This window comes from Nannobrachium achirus, assembly GCF_963921795.1.
Source record: "Nannobrachium achirus genome assembly, chromosome: 23".
Taxonomy (NCBI): Eukaryota; Metazoa; Chordata; class Actinopteri; order Myctophiformes; family Myctophidae; genus Nannobrachium; species Nannobrachium achirus.
Window position 1 is genome coordinate 41,241,942 of NC_137830.1, and position 12,983 is coordinate 41,254,924.

The 12,983-nt window shown below is 43.4% G+C and overlaps 1 protein-coding gene across 1 annotated transcript in view; it reads left to right on the forward strand.

Annotated features, from left to right (window-relative positions):
* Positions 1–7,349: 7,349 nt before the first annotated feature.
* Positions 7,350–12,983, forward strand: part of magi2a (membrane associated guanylate kinase, WW and PDZ domain containing 2a) — a gene marked incomplete at both ends in the record, with an annotated part of 355,201 nt that continues 349,567 nt past the window's right edge. Inside the window, one exon of the mRNA XM_080754102.1 lies at positions 7,350–7,650. Within this exon, the coding sequence (XP_080610228.1) occupies positions 7,350–7,650 (301 nt within the window). The remainder of the gene's footprint in view (positions 7,651–12,983) is intronic.

Sequence of the window (12,983 nt, forward strand, 5' to 3'; positions counted from 1 at the left end):
GATGTTATGCTTTTGAAACTGATATTATCCTAGATAAAGTACTATGTTCTATCCGTCTGTCTTTCAATGTTATATGAGATACTTAAAGTGTGGTTCCTGTGGAAATAAGCCTCGGCTTTCTAGGATCTCCTTTTAGTTGACCTTGTACCAGTGATTTGTACTGTCATGAAACTGTACTTTTTTCTATTGCAAACTTCTAATAAATTCTTCAATCAATCAATCAATCAATCAAAAACATCAAAGAAGTAACACCAACAACACCAGAGAAAGACAAAATAACGCCCTAAAAATATTTAAAGAAGACATAACGCTTCCAGTAGGACTTGTTATCGCTACTGCACCAAGGGAGAGGATGTGAACAGAAGTTCTAACCATGAGTAGGATACTCATGGTTAGAACTTCTGTTTCCCAGACGGGAGCATTTGCAAATTGTGGGAGTCAACAGTCTGGCCACGCGAGACTACATTTGACAGGTTGTTAGGTAGCGGTTTCCAGTTTCTGTTTGTGTCTGACATTAGACCCAGCCATTAGACAATTTTAATATAGGATAGGATATGGTCAGTAGTTGCTGATTGCTTCTCAGCCCATGGAAACATCACTAAGAAACCAATTAATTTGTAACATTGAATATTTATATATTAATATATTCTTCAATTATTCTTCAATTATTGATTTGCAAGCTTATGCTTGCAAATCAAACAGACCTCGTGGTTCTATTTGAAATGCTTGATAATGAAAAATGCCTATGAAATATTAAAGACGTTAATTGTACAGTGCCATCGTACAAGTCGAAAGAAGGGTTAATGAAAGCTGTCTGTGCATGCAAGCTGTCTGTGAATGTTGTGTTGGTATCTCAATTATTAGTACCTTTGAGGGACTGCTCTTGGTATTTTCTGAACTTTTAGACCAACCTTGCTCCTTTAATCCGCTAAGCATTCTTCATTCTTCGGGGTGCCAGGCCATGTGCCAGCCTGTGCCACAGCCCGCAGGCGACACCTGAACTCTTGGCACACTGGATATGCTTTGCGTTCCCTTTGAGTGTTTAACATTCTAGATCCTGCTGCCATGGTGTTTTAAAATGGGGATTAAAGTATCGCTTAGCACCCAACTTGACTTCACCAGGGATTATGTAAAGGCTGTGAGGAGACAACCACAACGGAATCTCTCTGGAAAAGAGGACATACTACTGTAACTGTGCCATTTAAATTAAATCTAAGGCCAAAAGTGCGAATGCAAGACTTTAAACTTGTAGAGAGAGAAGCTATCCTAGTTAGTAATGAATGTTTCCACAGAGAGAAATCGGTCACTGGAAACACTGGAGGATGCATTTAATTATACAAGCTAAAGAATAAAGAGACATCCAAGCATAAAACCAAGTTTGGGCCATTGTATCTGCAGAATATTATGTAAACTGTGGTGATGCTTTAGAAGTGCTGAGAAGCTGCCAGCGTATAGTACTATTATAAATGCCCAATAATTCATGGAAATTATTTCTCTTTTATAACATCGCTACACGAACATTCTTTCCTGGAATAAAGCCAAGCCTGTTATCTTGTAATTTGATGCCCCATATCTCGCAATCTGTCAGATACGCTTTGTCACTGGACCTGGAAGTCCATCAAACTGTCATAGAGCTGTCATAATGCTGATTGTCTGGCAATAATGTCACTGTTCCAAACTGATGGATGATAGACCCTGTCAAAACGGACTGCTTCAAAGAGATGGCACTGTGTGATTGTGCGAATGTAACGTTCCCTCTTGTTACAGGGGGGAAAGATAGCAGGAATGATCTCTGTCTATCTCAGTTGCACTCTCCAGTTCCCATTGGCTAATGGTTAAAAGCCCTCGGTGTGGGAATGACACTCATTTTCTTTGAGCTGATGGGATGAGAGTGGGAGGTAGGGATGGGAGGTCAGCACTGAGAGCACTGTTCTTATAACTTGACATTCACACCTTTGACAATTTTGACATTTTCCTTGTATGACCATCTGTATGTGACTGTTAGTGTAGTATAATGTCTTTCTCCCTTCTCTCTATGTCAGGCTCAAGTCCCCTTTGATATCTATGTGCATGCACATGCACACATAGCCTTCAAGCTTGAGCTTGAGCCCCTGCCCTTTTATCTTTCTGTAAAAAAGTGCCCTCTCCAGACCATGAATGCAGTTTTCATTATGGTGAAAGAAATGCAAATGCTGCGTTTCCATGCTATACCTGAAGGCAGCATTGTAGAGAATTGCCTTGTCCAAACTCTCCTGAACTTGAATGCAGCATCTTATGTTGAAAGAACTGCTCACTCTGTGTAGAAATCCATGCAGTTACGCCACATCTCCAGTATTGACTTGATTATGCTTAGTTTAGTGTGGTATCAAGTACTGAAAATAGCCGACCTCCAAGCTCACAGCGCGTTGTGTGCTTGGAGGTCTGCTATTTTCAATATCTTCACCAAAAGGCCCTTTTCGAAATTTCAGCCCCTGCCTTTCTCTGCACGTCCCTGCCTCTCTGCCTCTCTACCTTATGGCCCTCTCTACCTCTCCATCTTTGCCTGCTGGTTCCACTAAAACCAAAGATCACGTTGGCAGCCACATCAGCTTGCGTGGCACATCTCTTGGCACCCCTTTATGCTTTGAGGAGAGCGAGGGACACAGAGGGCTTGGACCTTTTATGGGACAGTAGGGTGGAGCAGATGGCCGAAAAATCAACATGTCAGTCAGACGCTTGAAACGCAATCAGCCTGGTTTGCTGCAACTCTACCACGGCGGCAGATTGAAATTAACAGACTTGGTGTAATCATTTCACACAGTACATCAAGTCAGAGAAGTGTTATTTCAAGCATCTTAATAACGCAAACAGCTCCACTGTAGTTGGAATAGCCATTTTTGTTCAAGCAAAGTGGATAATGGCATTTGGTTGATCGGCAGTGGGGAGCCTTCACCGGGCTATTTTGCCTCATTCCCGAACAGCTTTAATTACCTTGCAATGAGCCCTGTCATAACCATTACATCATGTAGAAGGCCATCGCGTTCCCCAAGGCAGCATCACTGGTTGAGCCAATGAACTCCCATCTGGTAGCGTTGATGTGTGTGTGTGTGTGTGTGTGTGTGTGTGTGTGTGTGTGTGTGTGTGTGTGTGTGTGCGTGTGTGTGCGTGCGTGCGTGCGTGCGTGCGTCGTGCGTGCGTGCGTGTGTCTGTGTATGTGTGTGTGTGTGTGTGTGTGTGTGTGTGTGTGTGTGTGTGTGTGTAATGATTCCCTGGAACTATGGAACTCCAAAATCATTGTCTGAAACCAATGGCACACCTGCTCCCTCTGTGTGGTGTGTGTGTGTGTGTGTGTGTGTGTGTGTGTGTGTGTGTGTGTGTGTGTGTGTGTGTGTGTGATAATATTTCTCGCAGTTAACTCCCAACATATACATGTTATAACTGCATAATCATGCAACATATTTGAATCATTATTCTACTCTACTGTCTACATTCATCATCCACATGGGAAGTTGGGGACTCCCTGCATCACGCAGGCGCCCACCCTGCCACTGTAAAATCCTGAGTGTTCATTGAAATCTGAGAGTGTACAAATTGAACCAAATGGACCCATAAGGCTCCACGGTTCAAAGTATTTCCCCATTTGGTTAGAAAGCAACCGTCTTGGATCCATTTAGTTCCCTTTGTACACTCAGATTTAAAGACAGATGTTTTCCTCCCTACAGCATAATCGTCAGGTATTTCTTTTCTTCAAAAAAGTGTACAAAAAGTGTTAAAATTATGTGGGCATAACCACCTGCTCGTGCATGGTTGTCAGGTGGGTGGTGACCCAGCTGAAGTTGGCCACACCCACAGTGTTGTTGAACGGTAAAAAGGGGAGGGGATGATTTTATGATGTCGTTATATCAGTGTACCGGTATTTCAATTGGGGCTTTTGACTCAGAGGCTTTCATCTTTCAGGAAGTAACCAAAAATACACAGGGAAGACATATTTGCATATTATAACCACACATGGGGGTCTATTGGCATAATGTTTTTTATGCCTTTATTTGATAGGACAGTAGACTGACAGGAAATGGGGAGAGAGGGGAGTAACACGCAGCAAAGGTTGTCAGGTTCGGGATTCGAAACCAGCGACGCGCTGACAGGCATTATAGCCTAAGGCCAGCTAGCAGGCGCCCATAGACACATACAAAACAGAAAAAGTACAAAACTATGGCACCACCTCTTTAAATTAGCACTCAGGATTTTACTGTGTGAGCATCCCACTTAGCTCAATCACACACACTGTTATTGCAGTCGGTTCATTCCCTGCACTGTTGCTGTTCTCTTCTCCTCCTCAGCACCAATTCCTCCACACGCAGAGCATTCCTCTCCTTGTTCAAACACTGCCTCCAGAATTCCCGTCCCTTGTTAAAATACTCCCTTCTCTCTCGATTTCATAGCCGTCTGTTGCGCTCCCACCTCTGGAATGCAGAGGCACCTCTCCAATTGCAAGGGAGGGAAAAATGATGCACTGTCCCTCTGTTGTCATCACTTCACGAGAAGAACCATTGTTGCTGTTATTGTGAACCTGACTTTACAAACTAATTTGTTTTCTCTCCACTGGGCATCAATATTGACTGCTCAAGGGGGAGATTTAATTTGGATCTTTAATTTTGATGTTCAGGAACAATGTATTATAATTGTTTGTCTGTACGCCTGAAGATAATGCAAACTAGCATTAATGTATCCGTATTGAAAGCATGGCCAGTGATGTGATAAGCTAGATGATGATGGTAAATGGTGCATTTATATAGCACCTTTATCCAAGGCGCTTTACAGATATCGTGCATTACATTCACCCATTCACACACACATTCATGGAGGAAACCATGCAAGGCACCAACCTGCTGCTCACCGGGAGCAACTAGGGGTTCAGAGTCTTGCTCAAGGACTCTTCGACACTAACTCTGGGGGAGCCTGGGATCGAACTGGGAACCCTTCGGGAACCCTCCGTGTTCTAATGACGGTTTCTCTACCCCTCAGCCACTGCCACCCCCACATTTTGACTAGGAAGGGATATGAGTAACGATTCTGTCCCTATTGGGACATAACTCAAATGTTGTGTGAGGTGTTGGGTATAATGCACATTTATAATGCATGTGGCATTATAACACTCATTATAAATGTTTATAATAATGCATAATCGTGTTGTTGTGTTCCGCTGAGCTTATAATGTGTTATGAACAGCTCTTTTAATAGGCTACATCATAAATGTTGTTAATGAGTTGTCATATTTACTAGTAAGACTCCTAAGGGCGAAAAGCTTTAGGGCGAGGTCGCTTTTCTAACCTATAGACTATATATACATTGTGGCCGATGTGGCCACAATGTATATGTGGCCGATGTGGCCTCCTTGGGCATTCCCATAATGTAGTCCTGTATAGGGGAACCACGCTAACAGAATCCCTTTTATGCCCATATATGGAGATCCCTGTCTGTAGAACCAGCCACACTGCACTGACATGTATAGTCTATACTCTATAGACTGACATGTATATATTGGCATTCACAGATATGGGCTTAATATTGATCACATCAGGGATCTCCATGTATGGGCATAAAAGGGATTCTGTTAGTGTGGTTCCCCTGACATCAGGATATCAGAGCGTGATCATAAATGTGCTTATAACGCATTATAGACCCCACATTAATATACAGTGTTAGCGAATATTGTTTGTTTCTTGAATACCTTTGATGGGAGAGAGGGAGGTCCGGATATAACTGACAACATTGTGCCTTGAAAATATTCCATACACAAGAGATACTTCAGTCATCAAAGAACAGCAGCATTAGAAATAAAACACTCATGGATCTTTCATGAAGTTGAGCTGATGCCAGGCATTCATTCAAAGTCCAAAACAGCTGCTTTACAGCAACCGACAAAGGTACACTTTTAGGCTGCACCCACACCAAAGTACCTATGAGAGTGGATTCCCCATTGGTGTGGGTGCAGGCTGCACCCACACCAATGTAAATTCAAGGCTGCACCGTGCAGCCTTAAAAGTGGAAAGGAATGACATTGCGGTTGGAAATAGTAATTTGAGTTGAGTCACATCTAACTTTCTTATGCTTATATATAACAGTGTTTCAGTCTATTGCACATTAATGAACTCCCTTAGACTATAGGAGGACATAATTATAGTCTGTAAACCAGTGTCAAAAAGAGACTACTCTTGTGGTATGAAATCTCTTATTATTGCCTCTTAATTCTTTTGGCATGTCAGTGGAAATACCTAGTAACTAAGTACATTTCCTCAAGTACAATTTTGAGGTATTAATACTTTACATGAGTTTGTCCAATTTCCTTTACTTTTACTTTAACTCCACTACATCTCGGATCCAAATATTGTACTTTTACTCCACTACATTTATTTGAAAACTTTAGTTACTATAGTTACTTTGTAGATTGATTATTATTACAAAACAACATTAACCACTTCAGCCCTAATACATTTTGGGCATTTGAAAATACATCTACAAGCTCACAATGCGTCGCGATGCGACTCATTATGAGCTTGTAGATCTGCTATTTTCAAAAGATTTTTATTTGAAAACGTATGGGATGTTCTGCATAACTTTTACTTTTGGTACTTTGAGAACATTTTGATGCCACCACTTTTGTATTTTTATTCAAGTACATTTTGAATTCTGGACCTTTAGGCTTCTATTTCTATATTATATATATTTTTTTGTATGAATTGAGAAAAAAGGGGAACCCAATTTAAACAAGCCCAAAAGCTTTCTTGACTTCGTTTTTTGTGGTCTATATCCTTTTAGTTGACCTTGTATCAGTGAACTGTACTGTCCTGTACCCTTTCCTATGCACACTTCCAATAAAGTATCCAATCAATCAAAATGCAGTATTGCTACCTTTACTTAAAACATCTGAGTACTTTTTCCACCACTGCTGGTGGAAAAACCACTGCTTTCTGTTTTTTCCATGGAAAGCAGCAGCAGGGATTGGGAAAGCAGGGGAATGCCTCTCCTCCTCCTCTTCCCTTCACATCCGGGTCAGTTGAGTTTGGCTGGAAACAGAGTTGTTGGAGCAGCTCTCAGTACAGCAGCAACGCACTCAGGCTGATCCAGCTGCTGTGTGTGCATGCGTGCATACGTACGTGCGTGTGTGTGTGTGTGTGTGTGTGTGTGTGTGTGTGTGTGTGTGTGTGTGTGTGTTGACATGGACACTACTGGCGTGTACAGTTAAAACAACCCCGAGTCAACCAGCTGTGGAGCCAGGGGCACCATCATCAGGACTACAGCGATAAGTTTTCCTCCATGGCTTCCCTCGTGCGTTGTTGATAGATACCCTTCCCCAACTGTTTCCAGCCATGTCCAAAAGCTTTAAGAAGAAAAACCACTGGACCAACAAAGTCCACGAGAATGTCCTCTGCAGGAATAAAGAGGGGGAGCTCGGGTTCGAGCTGGAAGGAGGCGCGGAGAACGGACAGTTCCCCTTCATCGGAGGGGTTATGTCGCCGGGGAAAGTGGTCTGCCAAAGCGGCAAACTCTCCCCAGATGAACTACTTCTGGAAGTCAACGATACGCCGGTGGCCGGACTGACCACCAGAGACGTCCACGCAGTGGTCAGACACTGCAAGGACCCCGTACGCCTCAAGTGTGTCAAACAAGGTGAGGTCTCTCTTTTTTTGGTTGGGGGGATCATTTAACAAAAATGCAAGAGAGGCGCCTCTCTGCTTTTGTGTGCGACTCCATAAAAACACTCTTTTGTGTGCAACAGAAATTGATGCGCTTGTGACAGCATCGCTATTGTTGTCTTCCAAGTGGAAGAAGGGATCGATGGGCGATGGCGAACAAAAACGGCATCAACTTTCCTCGTTGTCTAGACTGTAACTGGCCCGATAATAAGATGTTGAAGACGTGCGCGGAAATGGATTTGACCAAAAAAATGCTTCGATAGAAAAGGTGTTTATAGTTGTGTGTCGCTAAGTTTCTGAATGTGTTGCTATGTATCGGCGTTGTGGCTTTAAGGGGGTGTGTTATGTTTGAGGCAGTCGGGTGGGTGAATTCACATGCCAAAGTAGGCTTTGCAACCATGTCCCCCAAACACGTTGTTTACAAATAGATAATGGATTTCAAATATTCCTTGGTCCCGAGTTGTTACTACTAGCTTGAATGGTGTCAGAATGTGGGTGTGGCATCCAGTTGTAGCCTATGGGCTTTTGTGGTTGCAAGTTTGTTTACTTTTTTTGGAGGGGGAGAGGATTCCACCACATTTGCTGCTGTTAATCTGGTCCAAAGTGTTTAATTTGAAAACCAGGAGGAAATTAAGGTTAAATCTATCGGCTGGCTAATTTTGTATAACCTTGGGTGGACAGAATTGGATTTTTCATTCTGCCACCACAGCACATTGGGTTGCAACTTGAAAAAGCATGCGCTTTGGTTTCACCAGGCACATGAGCCGCCAAGGCTTACATGTGTCAGAGGAATCCAAGATTCTTGGAAAATATTAAAAATGTAATATTAAATGGCCAGAGCTGTATTGAAAAGGAAATATTTCGTTTGAGTGTGTGTGACTGTGATTCTGTGAACCGCATAAGTATAACGTGAACACTTTTAATTCTTTTAATGAAACCTTTCATTTCAAGCCAAACCTTTAAAGCTTCTATGTGTGCCCTTTTGCTAACCCCAACAACACTCACACACACACACACACACACACACACACACACACACACACACACACACACACACACACACACACACACACACACACACTCCCTATCTCTAGCCATGTAAACCGCTTGCCTACTCATATGAATCCGATGGAATTTCTGCTTGTCCACTGGATGGGAAACTGTTACACACGTCACAGACACACTTCCCTGACCCCGAGTCTCTCTGATCTTCTCAGCTCATATTGGTTGTCTTGCATTGCAAGCTGACTGAGAGATCTAACTAATAAGCTCTCGATTTGGGCTGAAGAGAGACAAATCTGTAAAACCCTATAAGAAGCTTTGGTTCAAATCCTTGTGTGTGCACGTCCATGTGAAATCCTGTATCGCATACCAAGTATCTATCTCATACCAAGTACACTTCGATATCTTGACTTGATAAGTGATGGATTGTATAGACCCCCTCCCCTCTTCCCAATTTGTTCCCCTTGTGTACAGCGGTAACCTGTGCTGTTGGCTTGGGGAGGGTGAAGACAGCCACGTTCCTTCTTCGATATCCATCAGCCTCTTCTTTTCAAGAGTTTCTCAAGGAGACACTTGAATTGAACTGAATCGAATGCCCTCCCTGCTGGACAGGCTCCACCTGACCAACAACCAGTAGCACACTGTAGTTGCAGCCACAACTACACAATCCCCATTCCCCTGCCAGCTTCCACTGTCAGTTAGGTTAATTGGAGCACCTGGCTTAGCCAGAGGCAGCACCTCTGTCGGGAATCGAACCTGCATGGTGGGAGAGAGTTTTACCTCTTCACCACCTTGATTGTATTGATTGGATGAGCACTAATTAATGAGTCTTCCTGCCTTTGCCAGGGCACCCAGTTCCCACTGGAGTCGGGGAGGGGGGGGGGGGGGAGCGAAGGTCGCTTTACTTGGATTTTTCCAACTGGGGCGAAGATACCAAAGCGACTGGTCGCGCTGTTCGCGCCGCCCCGTTCGGATGTTTCGCTCCGCGCCCGGTCGCTCGTCGTCTTGTCTTTGCATTCACTTTGTATGTAATCGTGCTGCTCGAACTATCCAGGTTTGAACGCAGTAAAGACGGATGTCTACTAATGATGAGATATGTTATTTAGCAGGAAGTCATTCTGTAGAACTCCTGCAGCAACATTCAAGTGTTTTTTTAATTGGAATGTCCATGATTTAAGGTGAACGACTAGGAGGGGACAATAATGTAATCTTTTTGTCTTTTTTTTAACTGAAATTTTATTTGTAGTTCGTTACTTGTACAAAACATTTGCAGGGTCAACATCATTACATTATTTTAGTTATCACATTTGAATCCATGTCACATATTTTTTGGGTTTTATATTCAGTCCATTTCTCCCATTTCTTCTTGTTCTTCTTGCAGTTCTTCTTGTATCCTGAGTTTGTACAGTATGTAAATCTCTCCATCACAGGCTATATTTCCTCCACAATGCAAAGCCACTGCTCACAAGCTGGAGGGTCACTTTTATACCACAATCTTGTTATTGCTTTTTTGCTGGCTGCCAGCAACACCTTGACCAGATACATGTAATCTCCATGTGTGTTTTACTGTGTCAAGTTTCCTAGATACAGTACCACGCCTTTCTTTGGTATTTCATATTTCAATATCTCCTTTATTACTGACCACACATTGTCCCAATACTTGTACATTTTTGGACAATTCCAAAATATATGTTTGTGGCCTCTTTTGAGGCCTGAACTCTACCTACATAGTTGCCAATGTTTAGTCTTAATAAGTGAAAGAGAACTTATAGTTGACCTGATTGGAAAACTGTTGTAATGAGGCTTTCTTTTCTGTCTCGTAATAAGCCAAGTATTCTTTGCTACTGAGCTAAAAGAGCATGTCCACTTGTTCAAGGGGGGCATTTGATTTTGACGAAATGGTACTACCACTTGTCAGTCAACCAGCAGTGGTCAAACCAGACCACAGGAATAGCAGGAAGACCAAATACAACCACTGCATTTGTGTATTGTAAGTTCTACTCTATTGACTTACTCTACAATATAATTTAAATATTTCATTCACTTAAAAAAAGTTATAGTGTAGCTTTAAGTGCCAGCTATCACACTAAATCACAATGAACAATTTCTTAATATTTCTCAGTTCAGCAGCAATAAACCATGCATCTTCCTTAATGATAATTAGGCAAGATATCTTCTATCTTTTTGCCTCAAGCTAATGAACAGTGCTACTGACCACTAGTTCACATGCACAGCCACAGAGTGTAATATATATAATCTCTTTTCCATGGACTCACTGCTTCAATAATGTAATGACTTGAACCAATGGCACTTTTACACTGTCTTTCTTGTCTGTGATGATAACTCTCTTTATGGCAATTTTTGTAATTAAAAGGTCTGTGCCACAATTTGCATGCTTTTATCATTTCCCCCCTATGATAATTGTGAACTTTGTAACTGTGATGAAGATGAAGTGTACTTACAAATTCCATTTCCTATTCACAGTAATGTGGCTTAAATCTTTTATGACTTACGAAATACAAATGTCCCATCTCTCTCTCTCTCTCACTCACACACACACCCCAACCAGGTCTTTTATTAGTCCCTGGGGTGAGGATTAGACGAGATGGCCTCCAGCAATCAACTGCGCCCTGCAGGACATAATTAGAATCTCCACAACACTTTAACTGGGACATTACAGAAACATAGGGTACAATTATAGTCACATATACGCCCCGCTGGATTATAGTGAGTGCTCACTGGAGGAAGACGTGAGGGATGGCATGAGGAAATGACCAGTGGACTTGCTGTTTGTAGTTTGTGCGGGCCATGTGGCTACCGTGGCGTCGGCAGAACGTGTCTTTGTCTACTGGCTTTGTAAAACACAACCACTCTCCCCCTGGCTTTCCCTGGATTTGTGTGCAGGATAAACATGTTCTCTCTCATTCCCTCTCTGTATCACACACACACACACACACACACACACACACACACACACACACACACACACACACACACACACTTAAGACTCTCTCAGACAAAACCAAATATCCACACCCAAATACACAAGTTTCCCCATCTCAACTTAAGGCTTAACGTGGACATCATTGAAGGCTTTCATTGCATGTTTTGAGAGTTGAGAGACTCTTTTTTTTTTTTTTTTTTAATTAATTTTTTATCCCACGATTTTTGTAACCCATTTTTTCACCCGGTGCCAATTGCCTAAGCTGTGATCCTGGGCTCTACTCTCCCTCTGCCAACCTGGGGAGGGCCCCGAACTGAGCTCATGCTTCCTTCAATGCATGAGGAGTGAGCAGGCCACTTCTTATCACCTGACAGGGGGAGCTTCCCCGGTTGGACGTAGCGCGTGGAAGGAACACGTTATTCCAACCAGTTCCATTCCCCTCCATCAGGCGCCCCGGCTGGCCAGGGGGAGGCTTTTATAGAGACCAGGATTACTGCATGTTTTTGTGAGGGTATCTACCCTAGGAGACACGGGGAGAACATGCAAACTCCACACAGAAAGGCCCTTTTGCCAACCCCACCTAAGGTGTGGGCACTGATGACGCGGAGGAGGGAACACGCCCCCAGCACCCACAATGTCCCCCGGCGGGAATCGAACCCAGGACCTTCTAGCTGTGAGGCGACAGCACTACTGACTGCGCCACCGTGCCCCGAGTTGAGAGACTCTTATATTCTCTCTTCTATCAGAGCCGGGTATAAGAGTTGAGAGACTCTTATACCCGGCTCTGATAGAAGAGAGAATTCGGCTGCTGATTGAGATTCCCTCAGAGGCGCTGCGCGCAGGTAAAGAGTAGTAGACGTTTCCAGGTCAGCCAGAGGCATTTTGACGGGCTCGCCGCGCACACACACAGCATCGCCTGTCGAGGGAAAGTCATTATGCTGCCCGGGCGCAGGGAGTTGTAACGAGACAGAAGCAGGCAACAGCCATGACAGTGCCTTCCCAACCAAGAGGAATACCTTGCTGTATGGTTAGTTTTTATTTTGCGCTTTTTAAGCAAGTGAGCCACGCACTATTTCCTCCACTTATTTTGACAGGAGGAATTAGATGGGCTGGTGGATGCCAGTCTGGCATAGGTCTGAGAACAGACTGCGGCGTGTCTGGTGTGGGGGGGCTGTCTTTATTAGCGATTCTAGCTTGAAACCCACAACAGCCTGGTGAATGTTGATGGAATGATGGTCCTCTGAAGGACATGTTGCGGATACACTAACTCTCTCACACACTGTTGCGCATACACAAATGCCAACCGGTGTCAAAACCGGCATAACGATGGGGGATAACATCCCTCCAGAACCTGCTCAATA